The sequence below is a fragment of the Melanostigma gelatinosum genome (genome assembly GCF_949748355.1).
Source record: "Melanostigma gelatinosum genome assembly, chromosome: 2".
Taxonomy (NCBI): domain Eukaryota; kingdom Metazoa; phylum Chordata; class Actinopteri; order Perciformes; family Zoarcidae; genus Melanostigma; species Melanostigma gelatinosum.
In genome coordinates, this window is record NC_136635.1 from 27,684,810 (window position 1) to 27,698,299 (window position 13,490).

Genomic DNA, 13,490 nt, shown 5'->3' on the forward strand with positions numbered 1-13,490 from the left:
CACTCAGTGTCTACTCACACATGTATTTTCTATTATTTTTCTGATCTGCCTGTTTTATTAACACTTGGGTTGAAGTCATGGTTGTGTACAGAGAATATGCTGATTCGCCTACAAATCATGACTCAGGGTTAACTGCGCTCTAAACCACGTCTAACTCCTCTGCTGCAGTTTGATTGGTGGATCAGTCGAAAGGGGCGGGCGCAAAGCATAAACAAGGAAGTGACTGTGAGTTGTTTGACAGAAAGAGGTTGACTGTAGTTTAACCCCGTTAACTTTTACCATTCGTTAGACCAACTGTAGCTAAGAATGCAGTCTGTGCGAAAACGTGGAGGCAACGACTCGACAATACAAACGAGGTTGGTACATTATGCTGACGTGAAGGATACAATTTTAGCCGTTTGGTGTCAGTGAAGGAAAGCAGAGTCGGTTCAGAAACTACAGAGGCTGTGGGATATTAATACATTAACTTCTTTATAACCTCTTGTCACCAGTTAGTGTTTACTAACGTTAGTTCTCCTGCATCTTGTGTCCAGAAAGTGTTTTGTAGCGGTTTGTGGTTATAAATAAGGACTGACTGACATAAACACTCGGTTTCATATGTCAGAGATGTGATGCCGGCGGAGGTTTTTGGTTCCCTTCGTCTTGTCTGCAGTCAGTCTAATCACATGACTGAACAAGCACTGCTGGAAGTAATTGTGAAACTGTGAAAACAGTGGTGGTCGACAAACTGAATGATACAGATCAGAAAAAGACGAGATACCATAAACAAGCGTTGGAGCAAACAAGGTGCCTAAATTAGTAAGTTAGCAAGTCTACAATAACAAGAAAACTACACCCCCCCCCCCCCCCCCCAAAAAAAACAAATATAGCATCTAGATGTCAAATTAGCACTTCTAGTAAATTCAAGTAAATTACAAAACGGCTAGAATAAACAGAATACAGGTAATCCCCCAGAAGGACATCTCAGGATTCAATAAAAGATCCTTGTCAATATACTCAGGTCTGACAAAATGAGAGATTTAACAAAAGTCAGGTACCGGTAATTTGAAAATGCCATGGAACTGTGCCAGCAGGGATTGGATGTATGAATGACAGGAGTGAGGCTTTCCAGCAGACGTGAAGGTTGACAGCTCTCTATTAGTAATCCGTGTCTATGCCGCTGGTGTTGACGAGCAGCCAATGTTCCTCTTGCATAAGCTGCGAAAGGTGCTGAAGAACCCGCAGCGTATTCAGCCGCACTCATCCTTTTGTTGTCCTGGTAAATATACTGGACCGTAGTGTCCGCGCTCAGCGTGCAACAGGAAATTGCAGATTGCAGTTGAAGTTGAAGAGGTCAGCAAATCCACAGCCGCTGGTGCAAACTTCATCAGACTGTGATTCCATTTCGTGAAGGAAGAAACGGAAAAAGACAGATTTGTCATAATGGAACACGTACATGTAAGGATATGAAGGATCAGGTGGCCAAACATTTATAATCGTAATTCGGTAGATTAGTAAAAAGCAGCAAAGGCCACCGTGTGTTTTAACCTGAATTTACTGCAGTAGTAAATACTATAAACCTCACTTTACTACAGTATTCCCAACATGTCTGTTAAACGCTCAACCTCTTTTCTGCCCTTTGCTTTTGTAACGTTGCTTTATTACGACGACTGACAGTCACTGTAAATGTATGTTGACAGCACTCCTGGTGGGTTGAAGCGGAATGTGCCACAGCAGAAGAGGCCGCATTTCCACTTTGACCTGTGGTTCTGTCTGACTCTGCAGAACTGGATACTGGACTTTGGCAGACCTATTGTCATGGTAAGGAAGATCAATGCACGTTTGATGGTGAAATAATGATGGTAAAAATGGATGGTTACACCATATTTCATGGAGGAATGAACACTAAATACCTTCTTGGTACCGGATGTATTAGATAACTCTTCCTCTGGAGTGGTTTCCCCTCAACAAGCCCAGTGCTGGAGACTATTTCCACATGGCCTACAATGTCATAACACCGTTCCTAATGCTCAAGGTAAGCGTCAACACACCGGAGCGCTTTAGTGATTGTGAGAGAGACAAATGCAAAGAATATGCAGTATGTTCTCTATATCAGGCCGACAACAAACTCTCCTGATGAAATAGCTTTTACATTTTTACCACCACAATAAAACATGTACACAGCCTACCTACTAACCAACATCAACAGACGGGTATGATGGACTATAATAGAATTGCCTGTGACAAAGAGCACACCAACAGGAAACCATTTTGTTCTCCATGATTCATAGAATACATATATATGTCAAATAATAATAAAAAAAGAAAATATCTGCAGCACCTGTAGACACAGCTCAAACATACAGCAGCAGGCTGATTAACCAGAGGTGCCAATTATGAATGACATATACCGTTGCGTATTAATTATGATGAAAGTATTGCATTCCCGACAGTGATTGGTTCACTGTGGGTTGCCTTTGCACTACTTCCATCACTGCAGGGAAACCTGACACGACTGAATAAGAATTATTTTACGTAGTATTTGTATGTAGCCTGCTGGAGCCTCTGGATATGATTATTATTATTTACAATGAAAAACAGGCAACGATGCTTTACAAACAGAAACCTGCACTTATTCGTAGTTGTACTAATGTTTGTGTTGCTTATTTTTCATTCCTTACAACAGTTTGTTCATCTTGAGACCCAAAAGAAATCTGCGCAATGCATTCCCTTCTCAGTCTCATTCTAGACCACTTCATATGTTGTAAACTCTCATTAACGTTATGATTAGATCGTGATTGAATTTCACACCTAGCCGAGCACTTCAACGATTTTATCAATCTCTACTTTCCATATAAATCAGAATTCGGTTGTGTTTGTGTTGCATATTTATTTTGCTGAATATGCTGCAGAGGAATGCACCCGAGGCTCTTGTTCTGTCGGTGTTGCATGTGATTGGCCTGGAATTACAAACTCCTTTCATGTGATTGTAATCATAATGTAGCTGGATGGGCAAACCCTGGGTTAAGTGAGTCGGTTGATTATCAGCTCCAACATGTTAACGTCAAGCTGCCTCAGCAGCTGGTACAAAATAGGGTGAAATAAAGCAAGTTAATTGCTTCCCTGAAGGGATGGAGGCCGTGCCCGTGATTGTATTATTAAACGGAAAAAAGTATAATTTCTCGTAGGATAAAGTTGGTGTCATGAACACTGTGTGTTGTCGCTCCATTCAGCTGATTGAGCGCAGTCCCAGGGCGCCGCCTCGCTCAGCGGTCTACCTCTGCATCATCACCTTTGTGATGGGAGCCAGCATCCACCTGGTGGGAGACTCCGTCAACCATCGGCTCATCCTGAGCGGCTACCAGCTCCACCTGTCAGTCAGAGAGAACCCCATCATCAAAGACCTCAAACCTGCCTCTCTGGTGAGCAATCTATTGTGTTTAAGTAGCGTAGGGTCCAGTTTTATTCGATGATAGGCGTACTGGGAACACTGGAATACCCTGAGAAGATTTCCTTCAACAAGAAGGTTGACTTGACTCCTGGTCCCTATACTCGTCTCTTTAATCAATTCATATATTTTGTTCCCTGTCATAATGTCAAACAACAAAAGAAATCTCTTTGTGCCACTTGCCATGACTCTCCAGAGAATACTCAGTGACTTAAAAGTAAAAGAGCGTTTCTTGTCCACCTTTTTCCGAAACAACCATAAAGCTACAAGAAATCTTTTCATCCCACCACTCTGCTGATACTTTCCCTGTGCGGTGTCTTTGTCAGGATGTAGCAGACGTAACGTTATGAACATACTTGCTAACCCATTGATCCCGGAACAAATCATGTATAGGTTCTATATGGTGTCCTTGCATTCTGTTCTCAGCATAATACTGGGTGAATCACTGGTTTGTCCGTCTTTCAGTTCGAGTTTGTCAGGTCAAGGAAATTATGAGCATTGTGCCTCTTTTGTGGGTGTATGTATTACACCCACAACATAGGCACACACACACACACACACACACACACACACACATACACACACACAATGAATGATGTTTTACTGTCAACACCAGAGCAGCCTCAACTCTTTTACTGCAGATGGCTCCGTCTGATGCCGTTTCATTTAAGTGTGAATTCAAAACCCTTCTTTTGTTTTACTATTTGCTCAGATAAGCACTGATTCATGTGGAAAAGCAATGAATATTTGCAATGCATCTTTCAACTTGAAGTTTGTCAAGTAAATTGCTGATAGGCTCTCTTTAAATGGATTAAACGCCACATCATGAAACTGCATGACGTGTGAGAATGAATAGATCAGCGCATTCACCTTTTCGTGAGGATTTACAGAAGAGGAAGTAATACAAGGAGAGTGATTGCAGTGTTCACAGAAACATAGCTTTTCACACTAAAATAATACTGTAGATGTAGAACGATGTGACACGGCATTTTTTTTTAAATAAATACATTTTCAAATAAGATAGTGAACAGGAAAATGTGCTCAAAGCCGAGCCTTTGGACCTTTGGACAACCTTTGGATGTGTTTCCTCCTTCATAGCCATAATAAAGTGTAACTGGTACTAGAACAGTAGGTGGCACTGTGGCGTAGGACACGCAGAACAACATCCAGTATGTTAGAGTGCCATGAACACATCCTGTTAATGTTGTAATGAGAACATTTCATTTCTTTGTCCTTCCTTTCACAGATAGACTCCTTTGAGCTGCTGTATTATTACGATGAACACCTGGGACACCTGATGTGGTACGTTTTGTTGAGTCTTTTGAAAACGCATGGATGCGAGAAACCAATGAAAGCGTAGATTCAGAGAACTTGAACACACGCTGAGACAATAACATCTGCAGCCAATCATCAGCGTGCTGGAATATGTGGCTTGTTTTTCCCCCCATCGCTATCGACAAAACAGATTTTAGGATGAGCAGACTGAGCAGGTCTGTTGTGAACGTTTACACCAGCTGTGTGAAGCAGAGTGTGCCGACTGGAAAATTAATCAGACATGCAGAAGCAGAGAAATATATTTAAAAAAAAATCCGTTTTTTTGTACAAACACAAATTGATAAGAATCCCTTTTGCATTTGTCTCTTTCCTAAATTGTGGCACTGATATTTTACAGTTACCAGACTAGTTGTGAAGGCAATTAGTTTGACTCATCATTTCAGCTCTAGTTTATTGTGTTTCACAATATGACGGGTAATAAAGAGTTTGGTATTAGCAGTGTTCCTGTGCTTCACGTGTCCTGAAATGATTTGAACTGAAACCTGCCAGCCGGTTTTCTACGGCCATGGTACAACATGTATCCCTTATTCTCCCAGATATTCAATTTGAGAAACGGATACCAGTACAACCCTTTTTTCTGAACAACATTTTTAATGACACCGAGTCAAAGTCCAGATTGTTCTCTTTCACTGCCAGGTTTGCTTCGTCCCTTTACAAAGAAATACTTGAATATAACTGGGCCCAGTCGCCTATACAGTTTCTGCCTCTTGTATTCCTCTAGGTATATTCCTTTCTTCATCATTCTGTTCATCTACTTCACCGGCTGCTTCACCAAGGCTGAAGAACAGAAGAGGCTGCCCGTCTCTGGTGGTCTGTTGCTGGGACCCAGCTCTCTCTACTATTGGTCAGTCGCCTCCTCGCGTCTCTGAAGACCTTCTGCCTGTTGTCTGTGATTACATGGCTTTGTGAAAGGCCACCTTTTCAGTAGCCTGAACGCTGGAACAGTGTTAAGGACTTTAGAGCCTTCCCTCTCAATGACATAAACGCTTTGTTCAGGATTTCAGTTCAGTTTCGGACGTTGGTATGCAGCGCTTCAGCAGCATTAGATATGAATGAATGAATGAATGAAATTTATTTATAGAGCGCTTTTCACAGACATAACATCACAAAGTGCTGAACAGAGCAGAAGTTTAAAAGCATAAAAAAACACAATGTGACCCTAGGGTCAATAAATTACATACACAGAGAAAAATAATAAAAAATAAAAATGTAAAACATATTTTAAGAGCAGGTCTAGGACATGGGTTTACTTTTACACAAACGCCAGCCTAAACAGGTGGGTTTTGAGCTGGCTTTTAAAAGTATCCACAGCATCTGCGAGGCGATTTGTCCTGGTGAGTAATCTGGCGGCAGCATTTTGGATGACCTGCAGACGGTTAAGAGCAGATACACTGAGTGATGTGAAAAGTGAGTTGCAGTAGTCAATGCGAGAGGAGATAAATGTGTGTATGATCATCTCTAGTTCAGGTGTTGATACTACAGATCTCAGTTTACTGATATTTCTTAGATGGAAGAAACATGACTGATCATGAGGGACAAACTCCTCTGGAGCAATAACTAGGACCTCCGTTTTAGAGTCGTTGAGTTGTAAGCAATTTTCTGCCGTCCAGTCTCTGATGGCATTGACAGTCCAGGAGCCTAGTTCATGTGAAGGCCTCGCTGGGTTTGAATGTCCTTTCTACAGAGTTTGCAAACAAGTTTACATCGTGACAAAAAACAATTGAAGTCGTTCACTGACTGGAACAATTGGAAACTATTTCAGCACCATCTGGCTTCTTTTGGAGGGATGAAAACATTTACTTCCATCTTCATTTGGTGCAGAAATTCAAATTAAAGCTGCTCTCCTCAAAAAGTCCTATTTTGTTCAAATTGAACTGCCAATATAAGAAGTGCAGTGAATATTTTCATTGTGCAACAGATGTCGAAAGTTTCCCAAAACAATAAAACAGCCGCATTGTGTGCTCATTGCAAAGGTTACTGTTGTAATTCAACGTCTTGCTGAATGTCTTCCAGGTACCTGGTCACTGAAGGGCAAATGACTGAACTCTTCCTCCTCACCTTCCTCGCCATGGTTATCATGGTGATACATCAACATCGTAAAGGCCTCAGTCCAGACAGCAATGGCCTGTTCCTGTTCTGCAGTTTCAGTGTTACTGTGCTCCTGGTTGCCCTGTGGGTGGTCTATCTGTGGAACGATCCGGTGTTACGCAACAAGTACCCCGGGCTCATTTATGTGCCAGAACCTTGGTCCTACTATACCTTACATATCAAGCAGAACCTCTGAGTTACATCAGTCCAGGTCTGTAGAGCTGTGTCTAAAGAAAACATAGTTCCCAATCAGACGTCACTTAGATTTGTATGAACTGACTGATGCGTACCTCTTCTTTCTTCAGCGGACTTCCTGTGACGGAGGTAGTGGCTGCACTCGGACAACGATGACGATCGATGGAGGTTGTTGAAGTGCACCGACCTCACTGTGAAACACAAAGCGCTGCTGGCTTCAGCCATACGTTCAGAAGGGGATTCGTTCTATATCGTTGTTAAAGACTTAACGGGTTGGAATTGTGATGTTCGGTCTGAATTTGTAACCGTTTGGATCTCGTGACACCTGCGACTAAGAAAGATAAACTTAAGTAGATGCACCACGTGAGTAATGTCAGATACTGACACAGGGCCCGGACAAGGTTATGTAAAAATACAGCAGCCAATTTAGGGCCCTTTAACATGTCAGTTTTAATTATTATTTGCATATTACTAAAAAAAATATATGTATGTGAGAGACTCTGAATTGTAAGTGGCTTTGGATAAAAGAGTCTGCGACAGTCCATCCACCGTCTCTTAACCAACCACGTGAATACGCAGTCAGCCTTTTTAGGAACAAACTCAAGGTGAGTATATCTACAGTACATTCACTGAAAAAAAACTACCTGAAACGAATCAAAGAACTCCATCAGTTGATGTATTGAATGCTGTTGCTCTGAAGCCCTTTAAAAGTGTCTTCAAGGTTGTTCATCACATACAGGTTACAGGTGCTCCTCTCTGGCTTCCATGAAAGGAAAGAAGAAGAATACATTTAAGTTACATAGCATAGCTCAAGAGATTCACAATAATAAAAAGATCAGCTGCCATTTTACCAACAGCTTGAAAGTGGTAAAAATGACAATTTAGATACAAAAAAAAAACGATCAAGTCAAGTTCTACTTCAAAGATAAAACAGACAAATATAACACGACAAAAGATTAAAAGAAAAGAGCCAAAAGAGAAGTATTACTCTGAACATCAGGGTCTGGTGGTGAGTAAAGTCTATAAAAACGTGATTTTAAAAACAAAACTTAGAAAATAATAAATTCTCAGGTATTTAAAGTTTCACACTTTCACTGATTAAGTGAAATTTATATTGTCAATCATTTAGACATGAGCTGTAAACTATCATAGTGCCATATTATAATCCAGCCCTACTGCCAACAGTGTTCTTCTGTCGCATTGTTCAAGACATTACGTGCGTAAGTTATGTACAACGGTAGTGTTGATAATTAAGTCTCCTGTACAGTTGCTTTTATTGTTCAAAACGTCAATGATAAAAAATAAAAACATGTTTTATGAACTGAACAAATAAATTGTTACTTTGCTGATTATTTTTTTACATGAGTTATTCTTAATGTAAAATTGTAATTGTTATTGGGTATTTTGCACTGTATTGTTCCTGTGCTTGAGATCACTTCGTTGGGTAGATTTACATTTATCTTAACTAGAATGTTGAACTGTACCTGTAATTGCTGGTTATTACTCACATTTCTCTGAACTTACCTTATCAGACCCTGGATGTGCTTTAAATCATATATCTTGAAAAGAAGAAGCAAATTTCACATGATTTCCACGATTCAACGTCACGAGTTCTGAACGCGGTTAAAGTTAAGACGCTCGTCAGCAGAGGAAAGCCAAACCCAGATTCACTCTCGTTTTGGGACGCGCTTTGTCCATTTGATGTTTTGCCCTCACTTTGCTAAATTTGCACTTTTTCAGCATGGTGACTGCCATTTTCGTAGCTCCTACTTAGATGCATGCTTACAACTGGCACCTGGTCTCTATATAGGAGGTTGACACACAGACACGTCCCAAACACAACAAAAAAAAAAAGGAAAATCAATCTTGTTTTTTATGGAGAATCATACTCATTCTGCCATTAAAATGACTTAAAATCTTGCTATTTATGTGGTTACAAACCCTCATTTCATTGTCAGACACTGTAGTATCATATGGTGACTGATAATTATTGGTCCCTTGCTATCGCTGGAGTGGTGGGGGGAGGAAAGGACAATGCAGCCCCGTGGATCTGGTATCTGTGTTTCCACAGCAACGCATATTAAATTACGTGGAGGCTTTCAGGTGGTGGACTTTAAACTGAGGCGGAGGGACGGCTGACGCAGACCACAGGCAACTCTTCTTCCTGGAATGAAACACCGCAACTGCAAAAATGGTAAGAGCAAGAAATTCTTTCCACGAAAGCTTTCTTTCGTGTATTTTCTTAACAGTGTTTGTTGTGTACTTACCTGCCATGTGACACCATTCTGTCATCACTTTGTAGGCTAAATTCTTCACACCAGTTCAAATCAACGGTAAGAGTATTACTCCACAGCACCACAGGTTTCATTGTTATTAACAATGTATGTTTGAAATGCTCTATTTGCCATTCTGTCTTTTCCAAAAGTACTGCACGTGTATCTTTTAATAACCAGTACATGTTGAAAAAGAAATAAGGAAGCACTGAAGGAACAAAGGCCGACCTTGTCCAGTCTTATTAGTTCCTGTGGCATAAACCTAACCTTTTTCTAAGTTAACCTGCTGTTGAATAATGAATAAACGAGACTTACTAAATACTAAAATGAATTAAGCTATGCTGATGTACTCCAATACTTGTTTTCATTTCCTTTGCAGAGTTCAAAGAGTGCTTCTCCTTGTACGACAAGAAACAAAAGGGCAAGATCGTTGTCAAAGACCTGATCACAGTCATGCGCTGCCTGGGTACAAGCCCCACGTTGGGGGAAATCGAAAGACATCTACAAGTTCACAAAATCGGTAAAGTACAACATACAGTAAATCTGCTGGTTGTGGGCCAGTCAGTGGTTTCAAAAACCTGTTCAGGGCGAGAGTGGTTTAAGAAGAAGAAGAAACGGACACTAAAACTCTGAGGTGGAGTTTGTTTTGAACTGTTTGTCTATAACTCTGGGCGGGGCTTTATAGCCATGATATATGTTACTATTATTGGGTGATTGGAAAACGGTGAGTTCAAGGCTTTTATAAGTCATATACATTGGTGACAAACAAGGAAATAAGTGGGTGACAAAAATCATCTCTAGAAATATGTACTCTATGGAAAAACTCCGCTCCAGACCTGAAACAGAATGAAGGGAGAAGTCGAATTCACATTCCCAATATGTTGTTCCCCAAATGGCCCTTATATATATATATATATATTGCACATGTTACATAATTTACTTTTCAACTCGTTCATCATCTTTTGTTATTATTTGACACAGACCTTATATTTGTTTGACGTTCACATTCAGAAAAGCCCGGTGAGCTGGACTTCTCTACGTTTCTGACGATGATGCACAGACAGATGCAACAGGAGGACCCCAAGACAGAAATCCTGGCGGCCTTGAGGATGACGGACAAACAGAAGAACGGGTACATCCAGGCGTCTGAGCTCCGGGCCAAGCTCACCATGTTGGGGGAGAAACTCACGCACAAAGAAGGTAAAGTCAATGCTGATTCTAATGAAGGAGCAACCTCAAGCCTGCTAGGGAGTTACAGTACAACTTGTTTTTACACTTTGTTATATAATCACAGGAAACATGTGACTGTATGGTTCTGAGTAAGACTGCAAGACGCCATCTCTTGAACACTAGTCTGCCTTGAGCTTAGTGGTGGCGATTTGAAGTCATAGTTTTCGAAAATGGGAACTAGTGCGATGCTAACTTCCGGTTTGACCTGCAAAAACACATCATCCCTCTATTTGGCTCTGTAATATAACACACATTGGGTTTTACATACAATGATGAGGTTCAATTTTGAAAGTATCAAAACCAACAACCCATGTTGAATTTGTTGCACTTTCTATACATTCCCATAAGGAATGAAAAAAAGAGGTAAAAGTCCGACACTGTTCACCCAATATGAACGTGAACGCCTCAAAATACCTTCAGCTTGAATGTTCCTCATTGTTTCATTCAAAATTCAGTGGAGAGCCAAAATAATAAATGACAGATGTCTGTCCTAATACTTTATGACTGCAGTGAATGTCAAACTTCAACTGGGATTTGTATGAGAGAGAAACTGTAACTGATGTTTGTACTCATGAGATGACAAAAATCAATACATATGTCAGTCAAAAGAATGGCTTCTAGCCCGGCCTGCTCTCCCCCTCCTCACCTGACAACGTGTCACATTTACTCCATCTTCTTCTGGCCTTGTAAGCCCCACACAGACAACAATCCACTGTACCTCCGACTCTGCTTCAGACTGAGCGCATCATCTCCCTGGGAATTTCAAAACCGCTTCTATAATCCGCAACAATTTGCCACATTCATAGCTTTCGTATGACCGGTCTGTGTAGTACAGCTTCTTATATTCAACCTTACTATCTTTGTTTCTGCAGGCTTATCCTCCTGAATATAAACTCAAAATGCTGCCAGGCTCTGGTGGAAAGCTGGAGCCAAACAAAATATCAAAAAAAAGAATCATGATAATAAATACAAATTAAATCTGTAATTCTATAAATTAAGATGAATCACTGTTCTGTTTGGATAATTCAAGAACAGCAGTTTCTTTGTTTCGTGTTTTTTAGATCTACCCAGTGGATTCTGTACTTCTGACAAGTCGACACTGAAGTTTTGTTTCATATGTAAAGTGACGATCGTAGAGCCAAACCATCAAAAGTTGTCCAGTTTTGATGCCATTTGTTTTTTCACAGGCTGGGCTCCATCATTTAAACATTTAAACATCATTTAAAAGCAAGTCGCTGGATTCCCCAACTGCTGAAGCAGACCGTGATGCCACTGTACTGCTCAGCGCCTAACCGTTGGGATTGTAAGAAACTGTGGTCAGTGTTTCTGCTCTAATACAGCAGTTTGAGTACTCAGGAGATTTTTGATTTTGACATTAAAAAGAATTTAGATTTCAAAAGGTCGAGTACAGAAGTGATTAACTGCAATCAAAATGAACTGAAATTAGATAGGAAATACATTTATAGGATGTATTATTATATAACCTTTCAGTTGGATAGATGTTAATATAAAATCAATCATTGGGGGAAGTATTCATGCCTTTTACTCGAGTAGCAATTGAACAAAAGTAACATAAGTAAAAGTCCTGCATTCAAGGTTTAAACTCAAAAGGAACAAAACGCACAGACCGAACAGCAAACTGTAAATAAGGTATCAAAAGTAAAAGTATACAAATACAGCGGAAAAATTAACTGGAGGTCTGGTCACGAGGAGGAGATTGGCTGTTACCGCCGTATGACAGAAGAGCAAAGCAGCAACCATGAGCTAGCCAGTGGGGAACGCTCACGTGCACTAAAACGGATACATTCTGCAGCAGAAGCCAAGATAACACATTGAGGGAAAGTGACTTCATCCTTCATTGCTGCACAGTAGTTTTACTTAGCAAACAGTTTGCTGCTATAATGTTCAGAATGATTTATACAGCTCCTTTTATAAATTATTAAATTCACCGCATTAAAAACATTTGTGAGCCTTTCAATCGAGTAGAAATTGCCAATAATAAAAAGGTGAAATATTTTCGTTTTTCCGCTGATAACTCCAGGGACAAGAAACGCACTCAGTCTGGCTCAGCACACGGGTTGTGGTTGTTGGCAGCTCTACTCTTTGAAGGGGTTGTCAGACAGTCAAAAGCTCCCACAGGCTAAAGACCAGCAGAGACTTTCCAAGTTGTGCTTAATCGTGGCAGACAAATGGGTTTTCAAGCAGCGCTCTGAATTCCACTCACAAAGGTGTCTTCTCTCGCTTCTTCTTCTTCTAGTGGATGAACTCTTCAAAGAGGCAAACATCAAGTCAAACGGGGCTGTCAACTATGAAGAGTTCACGCAGATGGTGACGCTGCCACCTGTCGATTACTGACTTTCCAAACTGACTGTACACACATTTAACTTGACGGTTTGCAGAACTCGCATGATGTTGAAACGGGCAATTCTGTACCGACAGACGATTGAGACTGAAAACATCTTTCCCTTTGTCTCTTTCTCATGAATATTCTACGATCGTTGAATTCAACCTCTTTCCAAAGGTTTCCTCTGACTGAACACATTGTGAAGCAACGCTGTTGTACTGTAATGTAACTAACAATATACGATATGATTTGGCATGTCATCCTTTGATGGGATCAAATTAAACCTGATCCTCCACCTAATCAAATATAATGTCCAGTTTGATATTTTGTGCATGTACTTCCCCACGCTATAATAGATAGATCTCTCTCTCAAAGCAACTATATATATATATATATATATATATATGGCAGATGTAATATATTTTTAATACACATTTAAGGTAAATTAAAAATCTGCATTTTTCCAACTGTGTGAGATGTAACTGCACTCCGTCTGAGTTTCCTGTGTTGCTTGTGAAATTGTTTTACTACGACTATAATTTGATCAACCCACAGAGTGACAATGTGTACAATAATGACTCCTGTGTTACCTTGAACT

General features: G+C 40.4%; 2 protein-coding genes across 2 annotated transcripts; both read left to right on the forward strand.

Moving 5' to 3' along the window:
- Positions 1 to 228: 228 nt before the first annotated feature.
- On the forward strand, positions 229 to 8,327 carry cln6a (CLN6 transmembrane ER protein a). The gene is made up of 8 exons (XM_079294122.1): positions 229 to 356; positions 1,680 to 1,800; positions 1,916 to 2,014; positions 3,213 to 3,401; positions 4,674 to 4,729; positions 5,484 to 5,606; positions 6,776 to 7,061; positions 7,156 to 8,327. The coding sequence occupies exons 1-7, from the start codon at positions 307 to 309 to the stop codon at positions 7,044 to 7,046; spliced, it is 909 nt and encodes a 302-aa protein (XP_079150248.1). The 5' UTR covers positions 229 to 306; the 3' UTR covers positions 7,047 to 7,061; positions 7,156 to 8,327.
- A 797-nt stretch (positions 8,328 to 9,124) lies between these two features.
- Positions 9,125 to 12,903, forward strand: calml4a (calmodulin-like 4a; the record flags this gene model as incomplete). Its single annotated transcript, XM_079284264.1, has 5 exons — positions 9,125 to 9,239; positions 9,348 to 9,378; positions 9,698 to 9,838; positions 10,330 to 10,518; positions 12,806 to 12,903. Exons 1-5 carry the CDS (start codon positions 9,237 to 9,239, stop codon positions 12,901 to 12,903), a joined length of 462 nt encoding a protein of 153 aa, XP_079140390.1. The 5' UTR covers positions 9,125 to 9,236.
- Between the last annotated feature and the right edge of the window lie 587 nt (positions 12,904 to 13,490).